The following is a 25,644-nucleotide window of genomic DNA, read 5'->3' on the forward strand; positions in this document are numbered from 1 at the left end:
GTGTGGGTGGCACAGCTGGAAAACTGCCTTGCATGCTCTGAATGAGGGGTTGGTGGAGAGAAGGGATGTATTAACCAACTGGCTCGTTTCTGCCACACATTCTTGATTTCGCTCTTAGGCACAAAGAATTACTGTTCCTGGGAGTGGATTCCAAGGCTGGTGCCTTATGCTTTCAGTGAAGAAACTGACCTGACACCTGGCATCCTTTGGAGATGAGCTGTGATCTAGAAGCTCTCCCCCACCTCCCTCCCTCCCTTGAAGGCTGATTCCTTCCTACCCTACCTCATTCCAGTCTCTTCTAATCAGACCTTCCTCCTGGGGCATTCTTCAGGCCCCCGAGGCCTTTGGGGTGGGGGGCTTCTTCTCTAGGTGTCACGTGTTTCAATTAAACACTAGCCCACTGCACTCAGTGGCTTCGGGACCAGAGGGAAACCATTTTCAACTGTAAGGAAAACAGAGCAAGCACCATGGCAAATGAAATATTGTGGAGTACATGACTATGACACTGGGACACACAGGGCTGGGGATGTAGCTCAGTAGCAGAGTGCCTGCCTAGCATGTCCAGGGCCCTGGGTTTGATTCCCAGCACTGAAACAAAAACCAAAAACTAGGACACACACTCCACCAACTGGGTGTCCCTACTTGGCTTTGGCCAGTTGGTGCTGTGCAAGAATGCCACGTCTGTTGACTTTTGTAAGAGAAGCTAGAAATGTGGAGTGCTATGGTTTGGATCCTGCACATCTCAAAAGGTCCATGTGTTTAAAGCCTGGTCCAGCCTGTGGTGCCATTGAGAGGTGTGGACCTGGAGGAGGTCAGCTCATTGGTGCATGGCCTTGAAGAGAATATTGGCTCTCCAGCCCCTCCTCTTCCTGTCTTTCCTTCCTAGCCACATGAAGTAAGCAGCTTCATCATGCATTTCCACCATCATCTACTGCCTCCCCACAGGCCGAAAAGCAACAGAGCCAACCAACCATGAACTGAAGCCTCCAAAACTAAGCTGAAATATAAACCTCTCCTTTTTCTTTCTTTCTTCCCAACCCCCAGTACTGGGGACCGAACCCAAGGGCACTCTACACCACTGAGTTGAAATCCTAGCCCCCCCACCTTTTTTTTTTTTTTTTTTTTGGTGCTGGGGATTGAACTCAGGAGTGCTTTATCACTAAGCTACATTTCCAATCCTTTTTATTTTATTTTTTTTGACACAGGGACTTACTAAGTTGCTAAAGCTAGCCTCAAACCTGCAATCCTCCTGCCTCAGCCTCCCATCCGCAACAACCTTCCTCGGGTATTCTGTTAGGTGCAATATTGGAAAGCTGACTTAAAACACAGAGTTTTGTGTGAAGTCTCCAAATCTTTAAATGTTGGCTCAATTGTTTAAAAATACAGCAGGAGGGTTGGGGTTGTGGCTTGGTGGTAGAGAACTTGCCTAGCATGTGTGAGGTATGGGTTCGATCCTCAGCACCACATATAAATAAAGGTCCATCAAAGTCTAAATATAGCGAGAAATTCAATTAAAGGGGCTCAAAATAAAAAGACTGAGTAGGGATGGAGCTCAGGAGTACAGTACTCCTGGGTTCAATCCCCAATACGGCAAAAAAAAAAAAAAAAAAATCATGGACTGGTGAGGTCATAGCAAGGGGACACCCTGGCCTTCCCAGGGATGGACAAGATTTGAGTTCAGGAAACAGTCCTATTTCAGATCCTAATGGACACACACACACACACACACACACACACACACACACAGAGTCAGGCTAGTAGCATCTTCCTTAACCACAGGCAAAAGGGAATATGGCAGAGGCTTTGCAGTCTACACAGTCCTGCAAACTACCCCCACCCAAGGCCAACCCGACCTTCAGTTTGTCTCCAATCAGATTTGCTGTATCATTCCCAGAGTGATGTGGATCCCTCTCTCTCCACATTCCATACCCATTCTTTTTTCTTTTTGGTACCAGGAATTGAACGCAGGGTGCTCAGCCACTGAGCCACATCCCAAGCAGGGATTAGAAACAGGTCTCACTGAGTTGCTTAGGGCCTTGCTAAGTTGCTGAGGCTGAGCCTTGAACTCACGATCCTCCTACCTCAACCTCTGGGATTAGAGTTGTGAGCCACCTTGCCAGCTCCATACCCATTCTTAAGTGTGTGTGTCGGGGGATGTAGACAACAGAGCTCAAAGACTGACTGAGACCTAGAGACTAAGAGGACAAGACCACCAAATGCAATGTGAGAACAGACTGGATCTCAGAACAGGAAAAGGACATTAGTTGGGGGTAGGGGCAAAATTCAAATAAAGCCTATGAATCACTGTTAATTTCTTGTTTTTGGTAACTGTGCTATGGTTAGTAAGCTCTTTATTTTAGAAGAAGCTGGGTAAAGGGTATATGGAAAATCTTTGTACTATATGTGTAACTTTTCAGTAAATCTAAAATTGCCTCAAAAATTTTAAAAATTAAAAAAATTTTTTTTTTTACTTAAGTCAAGAAATGGAGTACAGCTAGGCACAGTGGTGTTTCCTTTAATCTCAATGACTTGGAAAGCTGAGGCAAGAGGATTGTGAGTTTGAGGCCCACCTCAACAAGGCCCTAAGCAACTTAGAGAGACCCTATCTCAAAATAAAAAATAAAAAGGGCCAGGTGTGGTTCACCTAAAACTAAAATATATATATATATAAAAAAAGGGTCACACACCTGTAATCCCAGCAACTCAGGAGGCTGAGGCAGGAGGATCACAAGTTCAAAGCCAGTCTCAGCAACTTAGAGAGGCCCTAAGCAACTTAGTGAGCCTGACTCAATATATAAAAAAAAAAAAAAAAAAAAAAAAAAAACTTTAAAAGGGCTGGAGATGTGGCTCAGTGGTTAGGTGCCCCTGGGTTAAATCCCTAGCACCAAAAGTAACTAAACAAATGAATGAATAAATAAATAAATAAATAAATAAAAAATAAAAAGGGCTGGGGATGTGGCCCAAGGGTTAAGTACCCTGAGTTCAATCCCTGACAGCACCCCCCCCCAAAAAAAGAAAGAAATGGAATGCAACATACAAGTGAAAATCAAAGCAGATGGATCAAGATCATGCAACCAGTTTCATAATAAGAGCAGTCCACACTCCCTGTGAAGAGTGGGCTAGTGTAATGGGTGACTAGGATCCAGAGAGTCTAGAGACTGAGGCATGGGCACCTGCTATGGGCAGAGCTTGCCAGCCACAGCCCACCTTCATGATGCCCCTTGCCCAGCCCTCACGAGGAGCCACCGGTAGCATCTCAGGGCCCCCTGGATCCGTCAGGGGGCTTATAACTAATGTAACATAGATTCTAGGGACCCTAATTTGGGCTGAGATCTTACTTAGTTCAGAGACAATATATGATTTGACCGAAGTCTTTGGGGTTGGGGTGAAGCCACACATGCCTGGCATGTGTGAAGCACTGGGTTTGATCCTCAGCACCACATACAAATAAATAAATTAAATAAAGGTATTGTATCCATGTGTCCATCTACAACTAAAAAACTAAATTAATTAATTGAAAATAAAAAGAAAGAGCCAGGCGCAGTGGCCCACATCTGTAATCCTAATGCTCGGGAGGCTGAGGCAGGAGGATCACGAGTTCAAAGCCAGCCTCAGCAAAGGTGTGGTGCTAAAGCAGCTCAGTGAGACCCTGTCTCTAACTAAAATACAAAATAGGGCTGGGGACGTGGCTCAGTGGTCAAAAACTCCTGAATTCAATAACTAGTATCCTCCTGCCCCCCTCTCCCGGAAAATGCAAATCATAACAATTTGGAAAACCCTTTTAGTCCTGGATATATCTACTGTGACAATTAAGACACTGTCTTGAATGTGCAAAAAAAAAAAAAAAATACAGGATAAACATGTGGTTTTCTAAGAAACAAATTAAAAAAGGAAGGAAGTAAGGAAGCAGAGTAATCTCAGGACAGGTGACAGTTGGGTTTCCTACGTGAACAGGCACTCGGGAAGTAGAAGAGGTAAGAGGTGCTGGGAAGAGGAATCAACGAATAGAGCCATGGATGAGAAAAAAGCAAACCACAGTGGGGTACCACAGGCACTCAGGGCTTGGAGAGGGGGATTAGAAACCTGCTCACAGAGATATTGGGCCAAGAGGAAATGAGAACTGACACAGGGCAGGGCAAGTGCCAAGAGAGACCAGGATTTCCCAAAGGAAAAGCCACCAGGTCCCATCTTCTGGGCTTGCCTGAAAACCCACCTCATGGCCTCCATCTACTGCCTGTGGCCCCCACTAATTACCAAAGCAGCTGGTCCAGGGACTGAGACTGACGCAATTCACTAGGCCTTTGAAAGCTTAACATCCCTCCCATCAACAAACACGTTCTCGCTGTTTGTTGCTGCCTAGCCCCCAACTGTACAGAGAGGCTTAACAAGAGCAATTTATGCATAATCGTTACAGATCAGCATTTCCTGAGCACACCCTATTGGCTGGGATTTTGAGAAAGAGCCAGAGAAAGTAAGAGATGTGATCTCTCCCAGGAAGCAGCTCCCACTCTGATCCCTAATATCTGTCACAGGAATGAACACTACAGAATGGATGTGGGAGGCAATCTGGGAGCACCAGGAGGGTTAACCGCCAAGTACCACAGGCAGAGCATGGATAAGGCTCAGCCTCCTCTCATCCCACAGCGGGCTTCAGAGGACCCAGCCCCCTCTGAGCTCTTGATAACCTACTCAGAGCTCAGGCACCGGCTAGCAAGGAACCAAGCACCCACCATTCTGTGGGTCCTGGTGTCGCTACCTCTGAGGCTCCAACGTAAGTTCACCGCAAGGATAAGAAATATCCTGAGCCCCCCACCACCCGCCACCCGCCTCCAACCCTGTGCCGGTCATAGGGCTCCTGCTGGCAAGTTGAGTCTCTATTTCATCATTACAGTCTGGACCTCTCCCCTTCCCCACAGTACTTAACATTCCCATGTCCTCTCCCTTCTCAGACATTCTCATCTCCCCTATAGCTTCAAGTGTCACCTCAGAGGCTCATGATGCCTAAATCGGTCCAGTTTCATGAAGTGATGGCTTCTTCATGAACAAAAACTTTTGCTCTGTTAGACATGAAGTAGCTGCTCATTTAAAGATTTACCTCTTGCCTCCTGGTTCCTGACTGTAACTTCTCACCTCTGCCCTTCACAAGGCTATATTTCTTCAGCAAACATCTCATTAGTCCCTGTACCTCCACTTGTGACATAGTGCCTGACCTCTCCCCTAAGCTCCGGACTCTACTATCTAACCTAATCAAACATGGGTGTCTCTCAACAGATATGATAAGGAATTCATCTTTCCCCACAAACTCCCTTCTCCAACACGCCCCAATGAATTAGCAGCACCACCCATGTTGCCAAAAACCAGTGAGTGATCTCTCCTCTCCACACTCCCTCCCAACATTCATGCATCAGCCATGCCCACCCCAGTGATCACCTGAACAACACTGGGCAGCATCTCCCTGTCACTAGTCTTACCCTGCCTTGTGAATTATCCACTTGGTCACCAGAGGCAGGTTCCAAAAACATAAATACAATCAATAAAATAAAACGGAAACCTAGTAATCCCATCAGATAAGTAGAGAAAAACATGGTTTAAGAAAATAAATGCAAAAGCATTAGAAAAAAACAGGCAAGGCATAGTTCCCAACACACAGACTTTTTTGTTTCATACTGAGAAACCAGTATTACTCTCTGTATAATGAAATTTTGCAATTTATTTTCTATTCACTTCAGCCTTTCGCAAGAAAAGATTAATAATATTACAAAGTGTGGGGATATGGCAAAGTGTTAAAGAAAATACAGTACCAGCCTGGCATGTGTGCATGCCCATAACCCCAGCAATTCAAGGGGCTGAGAGGTAGGAGGATTAAAAGCTCAAGGCCAGCCTGGGCAATTTGATGAGACCCCGTCTCCAAATAAAAAGAGCTGGGGATGTAGCTTGGTGGTAGAACAAGTGCCCTTGGGTTCAATAACTAGTAAGTACCAAAAAAAAAAAAAGAAGAAGAAGAAGAAGAGAAAGAGAAAAAGCAGCACCAATAAAAAATTCATTTCTCCCACTTAGAAAACCCTTGCCAGGGGTTGCATAAGTAGCAGTCACAGCCAGCAGCCAGGCTGCTGAGTGATCCAGACACCAAATCCAACTAAACAGAAAAGCACAACACAAGCCTACTTATTATCTTCAAGACAAAGGGGGAAAATTTTTAAAAAAGGGAATGAGCCATGAATTTCCTCGATAATTGCCAAGGAAGAGAGAGACTGTCAGAACCTAGCCCTTTTTTCTCTCCATCTGGTCTTAAAATAAATAATGAATAATCAGAATTTGACTCTGGTCCAATACAGAATCATTGTGTATTAAAAGCATGGCTCAGGCTGGGGATGTGGCTCAAGCGGTAGTGCGCTCGCCTGGCATGCGTGCGGCCCGGGTTCGATCCTCGGCACCACATACAAACAAAGATGTTGTGTCCACCGAAAACTAAAAAATAAATATTAAAAAATTCTCTCTCTCTCTCTCTTTAAAAAAATAAATAAATAAAATAAATAAATAAAAGCATGGTTCATGATGGGCGTGGTGGCACATGCCTATAATTCAAGGCCTACTTCGGCAATTTAGCCTAACTTTTATCAAAAAATAAAAAGGGTTGGGAATGTACCTCAGTGGTAGAGCACCCCTAGGTTTCATTTCCAGTACAGGAAAAAAAAAAAAGCCTGGCCCTCACCACCTTCGTAGGGAGTCTTCCAGCACCCAACACAGGGCTCCTGCTGGCTCATTTGGCTTGTTTCTGACTGCCTGGCTCCACAGTAGTCCTCCCATTCCCCAGGTGTCATGCCTTTACTCACCATCTTCCCTCTTCCTGAATGCCTGTTCATCTGGCAAACACTTGTTAAGACAAATCCAACATCTGCTCACTTTATGAGGCTTCTGGACTGTCTGTCCCCTTGCTTTGCTTCCCTTTATCTTATGGAAACATCTGTTAAATACCTGCAATATTCTGCTCTTCAGGGGATTAAACCCTGAGCTACGTCTCCCAGTCTCTCCTATTTTTTATTTTGAAACAGGGTCTTGCTCAACTGCCCAGACTGGCCTTGAACTTGCAATCCTCCTGCTTCAACCTGCAGAGTAGCTGGAATTACAGGCATGTGCCACCATCCATGCCCTGCAGTTCTTGTGTAGCAAACTACACAAATGATCTTAATCTCGGTGCCCATTAGAATCCAGATCCAGAGTAGCAATAGCCCAGGAGTGCAAAAAGAGCATGGCCCCATGAAGGACACTAATTATTGCTTACACAGGTTCACATGCAGGGGCTTGGGGGTTGGGGAAGACATTTGGAAAGACAACTTCAACAAGAAAGTAAGTCTAGTCAACAATCTAGATGGAATCAAAAATCAACAATCATGATGGAATCAAAAAATCTAACCAGTGGAGACTCCAAAGATTAAATCAAGTCTTGAGACGGTCTAATTTCTTTGCAGCAAATGTGTTTTCCAGATTCTATTTGGCTCAAGCCATGAATACATAATAAAGGTTGACAGGTATCCAATGCAGACACCCAGGCAGACCGGGAGTCCCTCTTACCTGGCACAGTCCTAGGGGCCTGCCTAGATGGCTCTTGCAGCAACTTTCCAGATGATGGTGGCCTCAACCCCAGGCTGCCCCAGCCAGGTCAAAGCTGGGATGAGCATTGACAGGTTTCCCATTTCTCAGTCTTATGTACAAAGCCTGGAAGTGGCTTTGCACAGTCACTTGCTCCCCTATATCCTTGGATATTTCTGGCATTGACCTAAGGACTATCCTTACTACCTAGGAAAGGCAAAATGTGAAAAACGGGAAACAGCCAAAATGGGAGAGGCCTGGGAGAGGTGGGAAAGCGACACCTCTCATCTAACAGAACACTGGCTAGTATAAACTTTGGTGCAATTGGACAGGGTATCATGATACCATTGTTTAATGGTATCATGGAAAAAAGACAGCAGAATTGAGATATGAGGCAGGAGGGAGGGAGATCAGAGCTAGAAGAGGTAGAGGGGTCTGATCTTGGATGGTTTGACCCCAAATTTCCCTGTTTTTCTTTCCCATTAAGTGGTCTCCCTTCTCATCCCAGTCTCTTCCAGACCCCAATGCACCTCCCCAGACTTCAGAGTTCCAGTCCCCATCCCCACTGCATAGCAAGTGTATGATCCATAAAAGTTATTTCAACCTCTCCCACTCTCAAGCCACAATTTTCCTCCAATCAGACTGCCCCTTTCTCTGTGTGTCCCAATTCACCTTGCCTCGGAGTCAGACCCCTAATTCCATTTTCCATTTTTTTTTTCTTTCCCAGTCTACCAACCTCCCCTCCTAGGTGGTACTTCCTGCCCAAAACTGGCTTCCAGTTACCTACGATGGGGCTCCCACTTATTACTGGCCAGTATCCTCAAGCCCCCAGGGACTCCTCCCCCGATCCCCACCTGAGCTACTGCAGTACCTATACCTTTAACAAACCTCCACGTGCGTGCTAACGGCGGTGACAGCATTTCCTTGTCTTTCTGCTCCCGCCCCCGGAGGCGCTGCCCATTGGGCCCTGGGTTCCTCTCTTCGCTCTCTAATTGGCCATGCTCCTGGAAAACTCCAACCAATGACCTCTCCGTGTCTGTCTCCCTCCTCCGATCCTGGACACCCATTGGCTCCGAGGACTTAGTACCTGTTAGCTTGTCTGGGTCTCTAGCAAATCCTTCCTTCCCGAGTTAGACGCCCAGGCTGAGAAATTGGTTCCGAACCAACGGAACCGGGGTTAGGCGACGCCAGATCACATGACCAGCGGTCCCCATGACGTGCGGGCTGCGGGGCGTCACTGTGACGTTTGGACGACCTGCTAAGTGGCCGGGCTACCTCCGCCACCTGTGTAGCCGCGGCGCTGTCATGGACCTGGGACCCATGCGCAAGAATTACCGCGGGGACCGAGAGGTGCCGCCGCTCGGGCAGGGCCTCCCGCAGGGGCGGGAGAAGGGGGTCACGGAGTCATCCACGGAGGGGAGGGGTTTGGAGGGGCCACCTGATGGGAGAAGCGGGATTCAGAGACGACCATCGGGGAGGGACTTAGGGGAGACGCGAATGAAGGTGGGTCAAGAGGAAGCTCATCCTAGTTAAAGCTCAAACTCTGAAGCCCATCAGGGATGGAATTCAGCCATCTAGTGGATGTGCCTGTCACCTTGGGCAATGCACTTATCCTCTCTGGGACTCACCCATAAAGTACTTACAAGGATACTGTGGACTTAGATGTGCTTACGACAGTGCTGTAACAGTGATAAGTGTTATAACAGTGATAAAACAGCTTATAAGGAGGAGGGAGTTAAATAAGTGATCTTAGCACTTACCTTCAGCATCTCCTTTCTGCTTACCTCCTTTCCCTTCTCAGGATTGAGAACAAGAGAATTATCTTGGAACCGGGAATTCAGAGTTTATGGTTACCACATCTGGTTGCATGAGAGCATTTCCAGATATGCTTGTTAAAAAATGCAGTATCTCATTAAACCTTAGACCTATTTGCATGAAAATTTATTATGTGTTTGTGGGGTGGATAACACAGGAATCCTTTTTAAGGCTCCCCAGGTAATTCCGATACACAGAGAGTTTTGACATCCTGAGACCCTGATTCATTCCTTTCTAGTTGTGGGATCCAGAAAGTCTTTTAGACTGTGTATGTATTTCCTCACCTGTAAAATAGGGCATAGAACTTATTTCCTGGGTACTGTTTTTGTTGTGAAGGCATTGTTATGAGGACGGAAAGAGCTGCAAGTAGTGTCATTCTACAATCTTAGCAACTCAGGAGGCTAAGGCAAGAGAATTGCAAGTTTAAGGCCAGACTGGGCATCTTAGTGAGACCCTGTCTCAAAATAAGAAATAAAAACGAGGATTGGGGATGTGCCTCAGTGGTAGAGCACCATTGGGTTCAATCCCCAGTATTACAGAAAAAGTTATTTGATCAGTGCCAGGTAAATAGTAAGCACTATATATATATCTATTAAGTGAAATAAAACTTCCTTCCCAGGCATTTGAAGAAACTCATCTGACCTCTCTGGACCCCATTAAGCAGTTTGCTTCCTGGTTTGAAGAGGCTGTTCAATGCCCTGACATCGGGGAAGCCAACGCCATGTGTCTGGCTACCTGCACCAGGTGGGCATATCTCTGGGCTCCATGTGGATGGGTACAGATGAATTTGGAAAATTAGAAAGCCAAATTTATTGTTCCACCTCTGTTATTAAAATATTGTGTAACATAGACAAGTCACTTATCCTCTTTGGGCCTCTATAAACTGAACCTTACTGGTAAACCAAAAATGAGGCCACTAAATTCCCTTTCAGTGATTAAAAGGAGTGCCTTGTACATCTCTGCCCTTGATGTACCCATACACAACCCCTTGCCTCTCTCCCCATCTGCCCTTCAAGATGGGGTCACCCCAGGAGCTCTGTCCCTGTCATGAATCCTAGCTCAGTGCTTGGCTCTGTCATTCACTTTTGACAACCAATCATGTACCCTTTGAAACATCTCATCTTAACTTCTTATTTAATTCATCTTTTACCCCCTCACTAAAGTGAAGGGCTTAAAGGCAGGGCTCTTATACTATTCCAGGTATCCCTCAGAGCTCCATGCAGAGGACCTGATATGATAGCTCCTTCTATGACCCCTAGGCACAGGGTGGTGGCATTATTGTTGGTCCCTGTTCTTAGGGCCTTATTTTGTAGGGCTGCTATAACAAAGTACTAGAACTATGTGGCTAAAGCAACAGAAGTTTATTTTTCACAATTCTTGGTGCGAAAAGTCCAAAATCAAGGTGCTGTCAGGCTTGCTTTCTAGTAAGTCCTGTCTGTGTCTTACCTGCTTATAGACAGCTGCCTTTTCACTGTGTTCTTGCTTTCCTTTGTATATGCATGGGAGAGCCCTGTTGTCTTTCTCTCCTCTCGCAAGGATGCCAGTCCTATTGGATCAGGGCCCCTTCCCTACGACCTTATTTAACATTAATGACCTCCCTAAAGGCTTTGTTTCCCAATATAGTCACATTGGAAGTTAGAGCCTCAACATATGGATTTATAGACAGTCTGTGACAGGGCACCAGGCAGTGGTGTCATATTTGTACCGCCAGAACAAGTCCCTAGGGGCACATGGGAGTGGGTTCTTGAGAGCCAAATAAGGGGGCATAACAGAATGGATGCTCAGACATCTTATGGGAGGGAGGATCAAGGCAAGAACAGTGAACTGGGTTCTCACTACAGCGCTCTGCTGTGTGCCCCTAGAGACGGAAAACCCTCTGCTCGCATGTTGCTGCTGAAGGGCTTTGGCAAGGATGGCTTCCGCTTCTTCACTAACTACGAGAGTCGAAAAGGAAAAGAGCTGGTGAGGGTTCAGGGTCAATCCTCACAGGGCCTGTGGGCCCAGCCTCCACCCTTGCCTGCATGGCCTTCTCATGCCTTGCACCCCCATCCATGGCTCCCGAGCTCAGGGTCCCTTCCTGAAGCCTTTGCACTTGTTATTCTCTTTCTCCACCCCTACTTCTATCATCTGATAGACACCTAATTAACTCCTGTTCCTTTGGGTCTCAGCCCAAGTGTTGCCTCCTCAGGAGAGTCAGCTGAGTCAGCTCTGAAGCTATTGGCTGTCATTTTAACTTGCAACTTTCCTTTCTGCCAGTTTTTTCCAGTTTGTGACTATGTGCTTATTTATGTGATTGTTTGACTAATATGTGTCTCCTCTGCTAAACAGTAACTATGGGTATATAGGCTGCATCCTTTTTTAAAAAAACTTTTTTTTTATTGATGCATTGTAGTTATACTTAATAATGAGGAAGCTGCATCTTTTTTATCTGTTTTACCTGAAGTCCCTCTCATGGTGTTGGACACAAAATTGGCATTCTGTATGCATTCAGTGAATAAGTCCAAAATGAGTAATCCTGTCTAAGTCCATACCAGCTAAACATGCATTTCTCACAAATCTATGACTGACAGAAATAGCCAAAACTCATTTTTTGTTGTTATTTTGGTTTTTGTTTTGTTTTGACTTTGGTATGGGGGATTAAACCCAGGGGTGCTTAACCACTAAACTACAGTCCCCACCTTTTTAGACTTTTTTTTTTTTAATTTGCCACTGAACCTTTATTTTCTAATTTAATTTTTTTTACATATGATACATGAGAATCGAACCTAGTGCCTCACATGTGCTAGGCAAGCACTTTACCACTGAGCCACAACCCCAGACCCCCTTTTAGAATTTTTTTTTTCTGAGACAGGGTCTCACTGAGTGGCTTAGGACCCTACTAAGCTGTTAAGGCTGGTCTTGAATTTTGCAATCCTCCTGTCTCAGCCTCCCCAAGTTGCTTAGATTACAGGCATGCACCACTGCTGCCAGCCCAAGTCTCATTCTGGAGTCAGACTGGCTTAAACCCAGCTGTTCCACTTAGTATGTGAACTCTGACAGTCTCTCTGAGCCTGTCTCCACATCTGTGATGGATGGTAGGCTTATCTTTGAGGGTTTAAATGAGATATAACCATGAATGCATCTGCTGGGGGCCTGCATGCTGCATATCTCCTGCCTTCACCCTGCATGTCAGAAGTATCTTCTCCCTGTCCTGATGGTTATTCATGAATTCTCTTTCATTTCCAGGACTCTAATCCCTTTGCTTCCCTTGTCTTCTACTGGGAGCCCCTTAACCGCCAGGTAAGTGAATGTTCCCAGGACAGCCTGGGGTAAACTGAGTTCGTGTGAACACATTTATGGATTAGTCTAAAAAAGGTTCCCCAACTGGACACATATCTTGCCTATGTTTGGGCACCCTGCCTCTCACACAACGCTGAGTCAGCTGGTCAATCTGGGGCAGGAGAGGAGAGACAGCCGAGAGAACACATAGAATCAGGTCCTGTGCTGGTAGGAAGGGCCATCAGCATTGAAAGCCACCCAGCCAGGGTCCATCCCTGAGCAGGTACGTGTGGAGGGTTCCGTGAAGAAGCTGCCTGAGGAGGAAGCTGAGTGCTACTTCCACTCCCGCCCCAAGAGCAGCCAGATTGGTGCTGTGGTCAGCCAGCAGAGTTCTGTGATCCCTGATCGGGAGGTGAGTGCGGTTCCCCTATAGTCCTCCAAGTGGTGAGGGTTTTCCCAGGGAATTCCAGAGCCCTCTGACTCTGGCAAAGAGAAAAGGATGGTCTCCCTAGGAACAGAGGGGTGGCGGGAATGGACTGCCTTTGTTTGGCCTTTCTGTTGACTGTGCTCCAGTCTGCCTAGCTTACCTGGGTGTCCCCAGCCCCTAGCCCAAAGCACAAAATCAGTAAGTCCTTAAATGAATCATCGCTGGGCCTGGATCTTCCTCCATATTCTTCTCCTGAACAGTATTTGAGAAAGAAAAATGAGGAACTGGAGCAGCTTTATCGGGAACAAGAGGTGCCCAAGCCCAAATACTGGTGAGTGATGCCAGGTTGTCCTCCAGAAGTGGACATCAGGACCCCTGTGTGTGGAATTCTAGATCTGCTCCTCCCAGCTATGCTCATCTGATGCCAGAGAGCCTGGGGTGAGGGGTGAGAGTGGAGAGTGAACTTCTGCTTCTCCTCCTAGGGGCGGCTATGTCCTGTGCCCGCAGGTGATAGAGTTCTGGCAAGGCCAAACCAACCGGCTACATGACCGGATTGTCTTTCGTCGGGACCTCTCTATAGGAGACTCCCCCTTGGGGCCCATGACTCATCATGGGGAGGAAGGCTGGCTCTATGAGAGACTTGCACCTTGACTGGAGGCTGGCTAGAGTGCAACAGGGATGAGGTGCTGAGAGGGTGTGGGCCTGGGAGCCTGGCCCTTTTTTAAAATTCGGTCCATTTCCCTTCCCACCCTTTATATCTGTGGCTCTCCAGATCGCCTTCTCAGAGTTCTCTGTACTCAGTTGGGCATCAGTTAGCTGCTGGAATGAATTGTACTGAGTCTATAGAGAACCACACATGCGGGAGAATCCTGTAATCATCCCCCGCCCCCCCACCTTTTTTTTTTTTTTTTAACTTTGCCTGTGATTTTTTGGAATAGCTCCCCCTAGGGGTGGTGGCTGGTGTGACTCCCTTTCTGGCCCACTCCCTGTCTGTTATGTAAACCATATTGCTCCAAACTGATTGGTCCCAGTGCAGGCACCTGAGCCAATCTAGTCAATCAGATATTCTTGTTAATAATTTGAAGTTTGAAATGGAGAGACCCAGACCCTTGGAAGTCATTGTAGCTAAGTCATTAATAGCAACCAAGAAACAGCCTCTGGCTGCTACTGTTGCAATTCCTGCACTGCCCTGCACCCCTCCTTGTCTTGTCTCTGCTGTGTGGTTCCTCCTCCTGTCTCAGAACACCCTACTATCTATATAAATTCTCTTCCTCCTTCTCCTCCCTCTTCCTCCTCTTCTTCTTTTATCAGATTAAACTAGAATTAATTTACAAATAAAGAACATGAACTGCTGAGAGCCATTGCCAACAGTATTGATTGACAGGCGAGGCATTACTATCCGCCTCCGCTGCTACTTTTGAGTTCTTGAGCTACTTTGGAGTTCTCCTGGGGATTCCCGGGGATTACCAGCCGGTGGTGTTCAGGAAGAGTTGCTGGTGGAGTTCAAAAATAAAGTTTGTTCCTGCTTCAGTGGCTCCTGATTTGTACCCAGCCAGACTGTGGCAATGAACTAATTTATGAAAGATCATTTTTGTAACATTCACCCCCACTGATTGCTGCCTTCTATTATTTGAAGCATAGCAATATGCATAGATTAAATTTATTCTTCATAGTTCCTAGGGACCCATAGGTAGAATTTATAGATAAGTAGGTTTCATCTCAATATGGAGAGAAATTGGAATGAGCCACCTATTGTGTGTGAGTGTTCTGTCACTAGATGTATTGGATCCTAGCCCATCAGAAATTTTGTAGGTTTCATGTGCTGTTACTTATAAGCCAGAAATATTTTTATAAAACTTTACTGACCATGTTCATTTATGGAAATTTAGTGTACGCATGCATGCACACGTGTAGGTACACATATACTTATTTTCCAAATATAAAATTATAATAGAGATTTGCTGTTCGGACTATCCACGCACTCCCTTCCCCTACTCCTCACCTCTGCTGAAGATAATTCCTAGGTCACTGGTTTTCACCTACATTGGAATTACCCAGGGAAGTTTAAAACTCTAGATGCCCTAGATCCTATCCTCGGAGAGGATTTAACTGATCTCGGTGCGGCCGGGGCATTGGGGAACTTAAATGCCCCTCAGGGAAATCTGTGCAGCCAAAATTGAGACCTTATAGTCTGAAATTCTTGACACTTGCCATATGGTCTGTGGACCAGCAGCATTAGCATCACTTGGGAGTCCATTAGAGGTGCAGGCTGTCAGGCCCACCCCAGACCTAATGAATCCAGTTCTGCATTTTTACAAGACTCCCAGTGACCAGATGCACTGGCCTCAACCTCTTAAGCAAGGTCTCCCACTCACAAAGTTGGTGAGCCTTTCATAGCCCTTGTCTGTCTTCTGTGCTACACTGCATTTGCTTCTCTTGAGCACAGGCCTGCTGACTAGGGACATGGCCAAATGACCTATTGGCCATGGAGAGGAACCAGGCTGGTAAATATTTGCTGTGACAGAGCCAAAATTATTTGCACTGGTTGACCTTGAACTTGCTACTCTGTAAACTGTACTTCCTTTAACTATATGGGTGTGGGCTTCAGTCTGTTATTGGCAAGGGTCCTCCAAGGGCAGCCCTCTCCTGTATTGATCCCTGCTTAAGCCTGAATGTAGAAAGGCACATTGACCCTGTGGTCACTTTACTGGGCAGCCTTACCTACGTGATCCCTTTTGTTGTGCCATGGACTGCAACTTTTATGAGCACATGTTTGTATATGTGTGTGTGTGTGTGTGTGTGTGTGTGTGTGTGTGTGTGTGAAAAGTACTACACCCCATCTGTGTTATTGGGGCTGTGTCACCTCTCAGCTTTGAGCCTGGTCTCAGCTGTTCCTTTTCAGTTCTCTGTGTATCAATTGCTGTGCCAAGTGTGTAATAAAAGTCTGTCAACCAAGTGTGGTATTAATGTTTAACCTGGCTTGATTTCCCCCACCTCCCAAGAAAGGAGGAGCTGGGAGTTTACCAGCTTCTCACCTTGCATGTTGGTCGTCCAGCAGGGGGAGCTCGACACCCAGAGTGGGCCCCTTTGGGGTAGTAGCGGGCAGTTCCAGCCAGCCTTGCCTGCTTCCCCCTTCCTCCACTTGGGTGGTGTCCCAGTGAAACTGTGGTCGATAACCCGTAGCCTCTCCCGGCTCCTGCACATATTTGCACTCTCAATTCCTCCTCCTCCTCCTCCTCCTCCCCCTCCTCCTCCTCCTCCTCCTCCTCCTCCTCCTCCTGTCTCCTGAAAACTTTCAGCTGCCTTGCTCAGACTCCTGGGTGGCCACATCTTACCCTAATTAGCCCTGCAACTTCTTTGTATATGTGTGGAGTTTCCTTGAAAGATTCCTGTGAAGATCACTTCGGGGTTGTGAGTAAGGTCAGCATGCAAGGGACAGGGAGCTATAGACCCTTTTACTTAAGAGGGGTGATGGTGATATTGGAGTGGGTGGCAATGCAGTGCCAATATTAGTCAGAACCATGTCCCAGGGCCCATCCTCATCTCCCACCTCAGGGACCCCCAGTTGGGCTGGTGTTGGAGGTCCTACAATATGGGGTCTACAGTACAGCCAGCCTGGAGGCTGTTGGCTCTTTCCCATCCGTTCCAGGGTCTGTCTGAAACCCTTAAGTGGCCCTCACCTCCCAGGATTCTAAGGCCCAGACATTGCCCTGTCTCTTCCCCCACTCCCCTTCTGCAGAAGGTGACTAACAATGCTTCTTTCTTTGTCCTGAACCTCATTTTCTAGTGGAAGGCACCATAGAGGCAGTGGTTATAGGCACAGACCAACTTTAACCCAGCTCTGCCTCTGAGCACCTGAACCAGGGGCAAGTGATTTAACCCAAGCCTCAAGTTAATTCATCTGGAAAAATGGGGTTATTAGTACCCATTTCCTGCAATGAACTGATTAAATGAGGAGGCCTGTGGAATGCTTGTGTCCATGCTGCCTGTTATAAGTGCTCTGTAAATGGTAGTTATTAACAGTAGGCAGGACTACATGTTTAGGGAAGGTCTGAGCTCCTCCACGGGAGGCTGTATGGATTGTGAAATTGGAGAGAACATAGAAACTTTAGTAGGGAGGTGGAGGAGAGGGGTCCTTGAGGAAGGCAGCACCCTTGAACCCACCTTCTGTTCCTCCAACTCCTGGTCTCCCTCACTCATCCTCTGAGTTCCCCCTGGCCTGGGTTAGGCACCTAACAAAGGCCCCCTTGTATAGGTCTGTTTGTTTTGGCAATAAATTTCTCCAGGCAGTTCCCTGGGGTGGGGTGGCCCAGCAGTCTGCGAAGCTATCTGGAAGCTGCAGGGCCACATAGTTCAGTGACCACCGTGGACTCTCCCTGTTCCCACCATAAGTTCCAGAGATTTGTCCAATATTTTCCAGTTCCCAGGTCTCTGCCTTTAAAAAGAGCCTGACCTAAACATTATAGGAAGACAGTTCTTGCTTCATTCTTAAACTGAAGCTGTGGGCATGATGTAATTTCTTTATTATTCTGTAATAAAGAAAAGAAGAGGGAAACCAACATTTAACTGAGTACCTAGTATGGGACCCTTATGGGCCATTTCATACAGACCACTCCCTATGAATAGGTGCTACTACAGCCCTTTCACAGAAGAGGGAACTGAGGCTCAGAGTAGTCTTTGAGAAAATGTTCTCAAGGTCACCCAACTACTAAGTAGGGGAGCCAGCATTTGAATCCTGATCCCAAACCACACAAGAGACTTTAGGATCAGTCACTAAAGTTCTGGCCCACTTTTATGGCTTCTCTGTTGCCCAGAAGGAACTAACCACTGAAGTGTATATAGCTAGCTCCTTCCTGCCTCCCTCCATACTAAGCCTAGTTTGATGGTGGAGTTATCAACCAAGGTCCTGTATTCTCACACACCTGAGGACACTTCCTGAAGCTCTAAGAAACAGTTTGAGCACATAAAAACACACATCTCCATAAATGCAAGATAAGAGCATAAATAGGCTCTCTGCTTTTACAGAATTGTTTATCACAAAGAGAAACCTTCAATTACTTTTTAAACAAAATTCAAAGCTCCATGATTCATGTCTTAAATACTATCGGAGGAGGAGAGGAGAAAACAGGCTGCTTTTAGTTCCTACCAGAGCTTTCCCACCCACACCACCAGTTTGGCTCCTTGGCTGGTAAGGCTTCCCTTTGAGGGTCTCTGCACAAGTGGCCAACACAGGAACCAGGGGGTCACTGGTCAGGCCTTCTGCAGCTCTCCCAGGGAGTGACTGGGTCCTCCGCTACTCCACACCTGGGGGCAAAGTTCCAGGAAGTTTACCATTTGTGTTAAGAGGTGAGCTCAAGTTCAACATCTCCGCCTCTGGCACCAAGGAAACCATCCCCTCCCCCAATCACGTGGCTGTGGCTTCTGGAAAATGTGCTCTCTTAGGATTGGTCCAGGGAACAGTTACCAGTAGAAAAAGTAGAGGGAGCAGCAATTCAAACTCACCCTTGACCCTGTGTTCACAGGGGAGGTGGAGTCTGCCACTCTCCTCTCTACTCCCCTCCGCTCACCTCCAAGGAGGGCTGTGCTTCCAGGGTGGGAGTTTTCCTCCTCATTCAAGAGTGCCATTGTATGTGGTCAGGGGAAGAGGAGGGGAGCTTGGGGTCTCCCAGGCCTTACACAAAGCTGGGGCACAGAAACACAAACTTAAAACCCAGACGTTTCCTGCCAGCAGGCAACAACTGCCCCTAAGGCTTCAGCTATGACCAGAGGCCAGCGTGGCAAGCTCCTGTCTCAGATCCGGCTGATGGCAAGGAGCAGGGAGATGCTAGCATCCTCCTCGGCCCCTCTCACTGTCCTTTGTTCTCCTGGTCATCAAAGAGGCTGGGGTTTTCTGCCAGCATGGCCCGGACTTTTTTCTTCTCCTTGAAGCGACCCGAATTGGAGACTTTGACGTGCTTGCCCTTTGTGTTCTTATCCACAATCTTCTCCAGACGAGTGTTAAAGTCGCTATTGGGGCCTCCAGTGTCGGGCCTCGGAGTCTCTGTGCCTCCCTCTGTTTGGGCATAGGTGTCAGGGATCTCGTACAGCACCTTGGGACTGGATTTCTTTTTCCGGAGGAAGGTCAATTTCCACCAACCAACTTCAGTCATGACGCTCCCTGAGTTGAGGGGAGACTTTCTGCTGGGAAGGGGACAAAGGTCAGTGGGCAAATCCTGTGGGCAGCTTGGATCAGTCCTCTCCAGCCTCTTTAGTAATCACATTATTTTTCTGGAGGCGGGGTCCTGGGAATTGAACTCAGGGCACTAGACCACTGAGCCACATCCCCAGCCCTGTTTTGTATTTTATTTAGAGACAGGGTCTCACTGAGTTGCTTAGTGCCTCACTTTTGCTGAGGCTGGCTTTGAACTCGCAATCCTCCTGCCTCAGCCTCCTAAGCTACTGGGATTACAGGCATGAGGCACCGCGCCTGGCAATCACCAGCTATTTGAAGAGTTGAAGGAAGAATTGAAGATAGGGCCAAAGAAACCCAGGGTTAAAATAGGTGGTGTGATGTAATCCTTTGGGAGAGTGTGAAAGAAAGAAGAGTCTAGAATAAGAGCCACCAAAGCAAACAAGAGGGACTCCCTGGGTCAGACAGAAGGACAATGGAACAACTACACCCGTTGTCCCACAGAGACACTCTATAGGAAGCTTTGAGGTCATTTCTTCTAGGCCATCAGGGCTGCGGGCCCTGGAACAACTTGCCTGGTCACAGGGCATGCAGGATCTAGACACCAGAACCAATCCCTTCCCAATCCACCATTGGGCCCTGCTGCCCAGAGTGGGCAGACCATGACTGGTCATGCAGTCAGAAACATCCTGTGCATTTTGCTTAGAATGCAGTGCTGAGAATCGAACTCAGTGTCTCACACACATGAGACAAGTGCTCTACCACTGAGTCATGACCCCAGTCCCCACCACACACTTTCTGCCATGATATTCAACTAGCCCCTATGACTAAAGCCACAGGGACTGAACCCCGTGAAACTATAAGCCAAATACATCTTTCCTGCTTTACAAAATAAAAGGACCATGAGAGAATGGGGAGCTTCCAGCTGGGAGTGGGAAGTCCTGGGCACTGTCTAGCTTTGTGACCTCTGGTAAATCACTTCTCTGGGCCTCAGTTTCCTTATCTGTCCTCACCAGCCCTAATATTTAGCTCTCCTGTTAATCCTGGCCCACAGAGGTAGACATGCTTTACAAAGTAGAAATTAGGATAAGGGTGGCAATTACTAAGGGATGGTTTCCTTTCCCCACCACCCTGCCACAAGGACAGATTTTTGAGAGGTGTGAGGATAAAAAAATGCAGGCTTCTCCACTCAAAAACGGTGTGCCCCGACATGGAGCTGCCAATCCAGAGGCTGTACCTTTTGCTAAGTTCCACCAAGGTGCTGCATGAACTAGCAGAAGTTCTGGGTACCATCGATGTCTGGGGGACAGGTAAGGCAGGAGTAGGGGACAGCAGACCAGAGGAATGAAGATAGAGGAGTAGAGTGAGGATAAATAAAGGCATCCTCTGGGTCTGGGAGGGTTGTGATCTGGTTCTCAGGACACCTAGGAGTGGGCTGTGATGACAGCTCCCAGGAGGAGAGAACAGAAGCCAGGAGATACCAGAAATCTACATGGCCAGGTGGCCCGGGTTCAAGCAAATATATTACCTCCTTATAAAAGCTGACAGTCTTTACTATGGGGTGTGTGTGTGTGGTACTGGGGATCAAACCCAGGGGTGCTCTACCACTACTTCCCTAGGCCTTTTTATTTTTTCTTTTGAGACTGTCTTTCTAAGTTGTTCAGGATGGCCTGGAACTTGTGAACCTCCCGCAAAGCTGGGATTATAGGTTTTACATATAAATTTTACAATGTTTTGTAAAAAAGATCACAAAGAAATATGCCAAGGGCTGGGGTTGTGGCTCAGTGGTACCGTGCTTGCCTAGCATGCAGGAGGCACTGGGTTTAAACCACAGTACCACATAAAAATAAACAAATAAAAATAAAGGTATTGTGTCCATCTACAACTAAAAAGCAAATTGAAAAAAAAAAAAAAGAAATATGCCAAATGATTGTTAGTGGTTTTCTTTATATAAAAGGAATAGAGACTGCTTTCTCCCCTCTGGTTTTCTCATTTCCAGAATTTTCATGGAGTACAGATATTTTTAGAGGGAGAAACATATCAAATTCAGGAAAAACGAAAGCAGGACTTGGCCTGGGCATGAGTGGAATGCCCTTGTTGCTGCCACTCCTCCTCAGCCATACTCTCTTCCCCTGGTACCTGCTGGTGGAAACTCCTTCCCACCTCTTTGTCCAAAAAGCACACCCCACTTCTCCCATTCTGCCCATTCAGCTGGGCTCAAATAGCAAGAGACGCCAAGGAGAGACCTTGGGCAGCTCCTACTTAGGGCACAATACTTCCAGGGTGCCCTGGAGAGGTGAGTACACTAAGGGACGGCCTGAGAGGTTTGTTTTGGCAGCTTGCCTCGCCTGGGCTTAGCACAGCCTTGCACAGAACTTGGTGTTCCAGAATGGGCCTCTGGAAGGAGCTGTGGGGAGGGGAGGGAAGGAGGAACAGGGTGCTTGCTTGCTTTGTGGGTGCCCCAGTCGCTGCTTTGTGGGTACCCCGGCCCCACCATCACTCATGTGGAGCTGACAGAGAATTGAGAATGCAAGGAAAGGGGATCCAGTGCCCGAAACTCCTCTAACACTGATTTCCTAGACCTACGCAAGAAGGGGCCTCTGCCTGTGCCAGCTAAAATAAACCTATTTCAACAAGTTTAAAAATACCTATTTAAATAGGTACCATATTTCAAGTTGGCATCCATAGAGCCTGACTCCTTGGAGTAAAGGATGCCACAATTCACAAAAAAACTAATCAAAAAGTCATAGAAACAGGGATGGCCTATATCCTGCCCTAGGGCCTGCACCAAGACACCAAGTCATTGGTGCCCTTGTTTCCTGGACTTGTATCCTAGTCTTCCTAGGATGCTCTTTGCCAGGTCCTCCTGTCCCTCCTGTTCAGGAGGACATCTGAGCACCAGTAAACAGGTGTTTATCTCTTTAGGCAAGACTAACATATGGAAATCTGAATTTGCTAAACAGAGAAATAAGAGAACTATTATTTGCTTTATACAATAACCCAGTGAGCTTTAAATAGTGGCCTTAAAAGACAGTAAAATCTGATGGTTTTCAAAGGTGGTGTGATAGCCAAACTTCCCAAATACTCAAAATTGCAAAGAGCAAGATATCTCCAGCCATATGTGCATGCCCGATCCTGTTGTCCTTCTGGGTTTGGGAGGGTTGTGATCCGATTCTCAGCACACCTAGGAGTGGGCTGTGACAGCTCCCAGGGGGAGGGTACAGAACCCAGGTGACACCAGAAGGCCAGCAGGAATTTTCTGAGGCTGAGGGACAGGGTACAGGAACTCCCACAAATGCAGCATTTGGTAACACGAGCCCTGCAGTCTGCTTGTTCAGAGCCCTGAGCTGGCCATGGTGAGGGCTGGGCCCTTGCCCTGGGGCACTGCAATCTGTGGGTGATGGAAATCAGCTCCTGAGGATGCCAACTCCACCTCTGCTATTTGCACAGCTTTGGGCCCAAAAAACTCCTCATGGGTCAGTCTACATGGGTGCCACAGGACAGTCCCCACCACCCTAGGTATGCTCAATGAACTACTCGGAAGGGCTCTGCATGGCCTCTTCTGAGTTGAGACAAGTTAACCATTGACTGGGGAAAGGGCATAAGGCGGGGGGGTCAGTCAAATTTCTGCATTGAGAAAACCCAGAACCTTTCCCCCACCCTCAGCAGGGTCCCTCATGGCCCTTGTCCACTCTGGATAATTAGAGTACCCTGGATAGGAAAAGTGAGGTGCTCCTACCAGACAACCAGACACGTAGTCCTGGCTGAGGGAGAAACAGGAGTGGGATGGGTTTAGAATTAATAGAGAACTAACTGCTTTGGAGCAAGACTTTCTCAGCAGGACCTCTGTTGGAGGCCTGGATTGACTCCAAGGGGCCAGTGGGATGAGATTGGAAGGAGACAGCCCCTGGGTTCCCCCTCCCTACTGGACTTGTCAGCCATGGAGGCAGCACTGGGAGTCCCAAATAGGAACTGTGCCTTGATTTCCCCACCCACTGGCCCTCTGCTTGTACCTGTAATTCTGACTGCTCCGGACTGGAGGCGAGACCTTCCCTAGAGAAGGAGCTGAGTGGAGGAGCTGCCCTGGGAGGGTGAGGCTGGGGGAGGAGAGGATGCCTCCAGGGTGCTGCGCAGGCCAGGCTCAGCCAGGAGAGGTGGGTAGGAGCAGCTGCACGTCAGGTGCAAAAGAAACAGGTGCAGGAGCGGGTACCTGCTCCGCTGCAGCTCCCAGAGTCAAGGTGAACCTGAAACCCGGCCCCTCCCAGCTAAGTAAACAGAAGCAGAGGCTGGCTCAGGCTGATGAATATTCATCACCCCCAGAAACCCAATCCCAGCGACCCTGCATCTACCCAGAAGCCAGGGTCCTCCTGGGACCGCCAGCCTGGAGGAGGGAATCCCAAGGGAAGTCCAGGGCAAGGAAGCATGGGAGTCTCTCTCCTCAGTTTCCCCATTCTCAGGTATCTGATTGTACCGGCCAGCTGTGGCCAAGGTCACCCTCAACCATTTCATGGTCCAAAGAGACTCTGACCCCTCTCCAGCATGGACCACCACCTCGCCATCGCCCAGGGCACTACTGGGAAAGGGTTAAAGGCCGCTGCTCACTTTGAACTCCTGGAGTCGAAACCAGTCCCTGGTTAAACTGGTTGGCAGACCGGTTCCCAGGTTGTCTCTCCCCACCCAAAGCCAAAGCTCCTCCGTGGGCGCTGGGTTGGGGGCTGTGCTTCCCATGTGACCTGAAGGGCCCCTTGTTAAGATCTCCCTAGGAGGGAAAAGAGGGCACAGGCCCCCCTTCCTGGGGCAAGGTTCTCCAGGACACCATAACCTCAAACATCTTCACCCCCCTCCTCTTGGGTTTCAGGCGCTTGGAATCATATGCAAAATTCCAGGTGTGGGCAGAGAGGCACCGGCTTTTCTGCATTGGATTATACTTTTCTCAGACTCTCAAGGAGAACTGTGGTGGCCTCCCACCCCAAACTCGGGTACTTGGCTCAACTCCCCCTAAGCTTCCTGCAGTCTGTTGGAAAGGCTTTCCCAGGGATTGTAAAGTTGGCAAACTTTCAGGAAAGGGGAGAGATGAGGTCCTGGCAAGGCGGAGAGAGGTAAAGAAAGGAGACAGATGCCAGCACACAGGGGGGCGAGGCAGAGTGTGCACACAGCGGTGCTCTTCTCACTGATTCGCTGCCCCCACAGCATCCTATAAACCCGCCTCAGCCAGACAACTGGCCTTGGAAAATGTCTTGCACCCACCCTGTGATGGCCTGTTGGCATTCGCATTCTCTTTCTGCTGGGAAACATCTGGGGCATAGCCAACAACACTGCAGCTTCCTGTGCCCAGGGCTGCCCAGCTTAGCTGCCCAGTCTACCCCAAGTCTACTCCCTCTTGCACTGGCTGTGTGTGCCAGGCACAGAGTGAGGCACTGAGAAGATAAAAAGCATAAAACTCCCCCTATTTCTGGCTCCCCCACAAAGTACATTTTACATCTTAACTGGGCAAATCTCAAACCTGTCTCACCATCTCCAGCTCTGCTTTTACTTGGTTCAACTTCTTATGACCTGTGGTTTCTATTTCTGTCCATCCCAAATAGCTCCCTGACCCTAGTCTTTGGATGGACAGGGCTTCAGAGGCTCTCCATGGCCCATAGCAGAACTCCCTTGACTCGACTTATTCTGATGGGGGCCTCAATAGCTTTCCAGCCCTCCTGCCCAGTCCACCCTTCCTAAATCTCCCTCAACACTGCGTTAAGGAGGGTGAGATTAAGTTGCTTAGGAGGGTGAAATTAAGAGTACTTGCTGCGAGTTGGGTGCAGTGGCACATGCCTGTAATCCCAGCAGTTTGGGAGGCTGAGGTAGGAGGATCATGAGTTCAAAGCCAGCCTCAGCAATGGTGAGATGCTAAGCAACTCAGTGAGACCCTGTCTCTAAATAAAATACAAAAAAGGGCTGGGGATGTGGCTCAGTGGTCAAGTGCCCCTGAGTTCAATCTCTGGTACCCCCAGGAAAAAAGAGTGCTTGCTTTGTTTTAGGCTAGGAATTGCCTCCCCACCACCTATGCAACCCAAAACCTGAATTATTACACCTCCTATACCACCAGGAATTTTCTTGTGCGCCCTAAAGCTTGTTCATATACTTTTGGGTTTTTGTTTTGTTTTTTTTTGGGGGGAGTACCAGGGATTGAACTCAGGGGCATACAACCACTGATCCATATCCCTAGCCCTATTTTGTATTTTATTTAGAGACAGGGTCTTATTGAGTTGCTTAGCGCCTCGCTTTTCCTGAGGCTGGCTTTGAACTTGCAAACCTCCTGCCTCAGCCTCATGGAGCCTCTGGGATTACAGGCGTGCTCCACCACGCCTGGCTTTGTTCATATACTTTTACTTGACATGAT

General features: G+C 47.8%; 2 protein-coding genes across 2 annotated transcripts; one reads left to right on the forward strand and one right to left on the reverse strand.

Moving 5' to 3' along the window:
- The first annotated feature begins 8,704 nt into the window (after window positions 1-8,704).
- Pnpo (pyridoxamine 5'-phosphate oxidase) lies at window positions 8,705-15,910 on the forward strand. The gene is made up of 7 exons (XM_076869678.2): window positions 8,705-8,940; window positions 10,025-10,149; window positions 11,268-11,367; window positions 12,631-12,684; window positions 12,947-13,075; window positions 13,351-13,421; window positions 13,573-15,910. Exons 1-7 carry the CDS (start codon window positions 8,803-8,805, stop codon window positions 13,739-13,741), a joined length of 786 nt encoding a protein of 261 aa, XP_076725793.2. The 5' UTR covers window positions 8,705-8,802; the 3' UTR covers window positions 13,742-15,910.
- A 3,026-nt stretch (window positions 15,911-18,936) lies between these two features.
- Window positions 18,937-19,239, reverse strand: Prr15l (proline rich 15 like). The gene has a single exon (XM_076869416.1). The coding sequence runs from the start codon at window positions 19,237-19,239 to the stop codon at window positions 18,937-18,939; it is 303 nt and encodes a 100-aa protein (XP_076725531.1).
- Between the last annotated feature and the right edge of the window lie 6,405 nt (window positions 19,240-25,644).

The sequence above is a fragment of the Callospermophilus lateralis genome, chromosome 11, assembly GCF_048772815.1.
Source record: "Callospermophilus lateralis isolate mCalLat2 chromosome 11, mCalLat2.hap1, whole genome shotgun sequence".
Lineage (NCBI taxonomy): Eukaryota > Metazoa > Chordata > Mammalia > Rodentia > Sciuridae > Callospermophilus > Callospermophilus lateralis.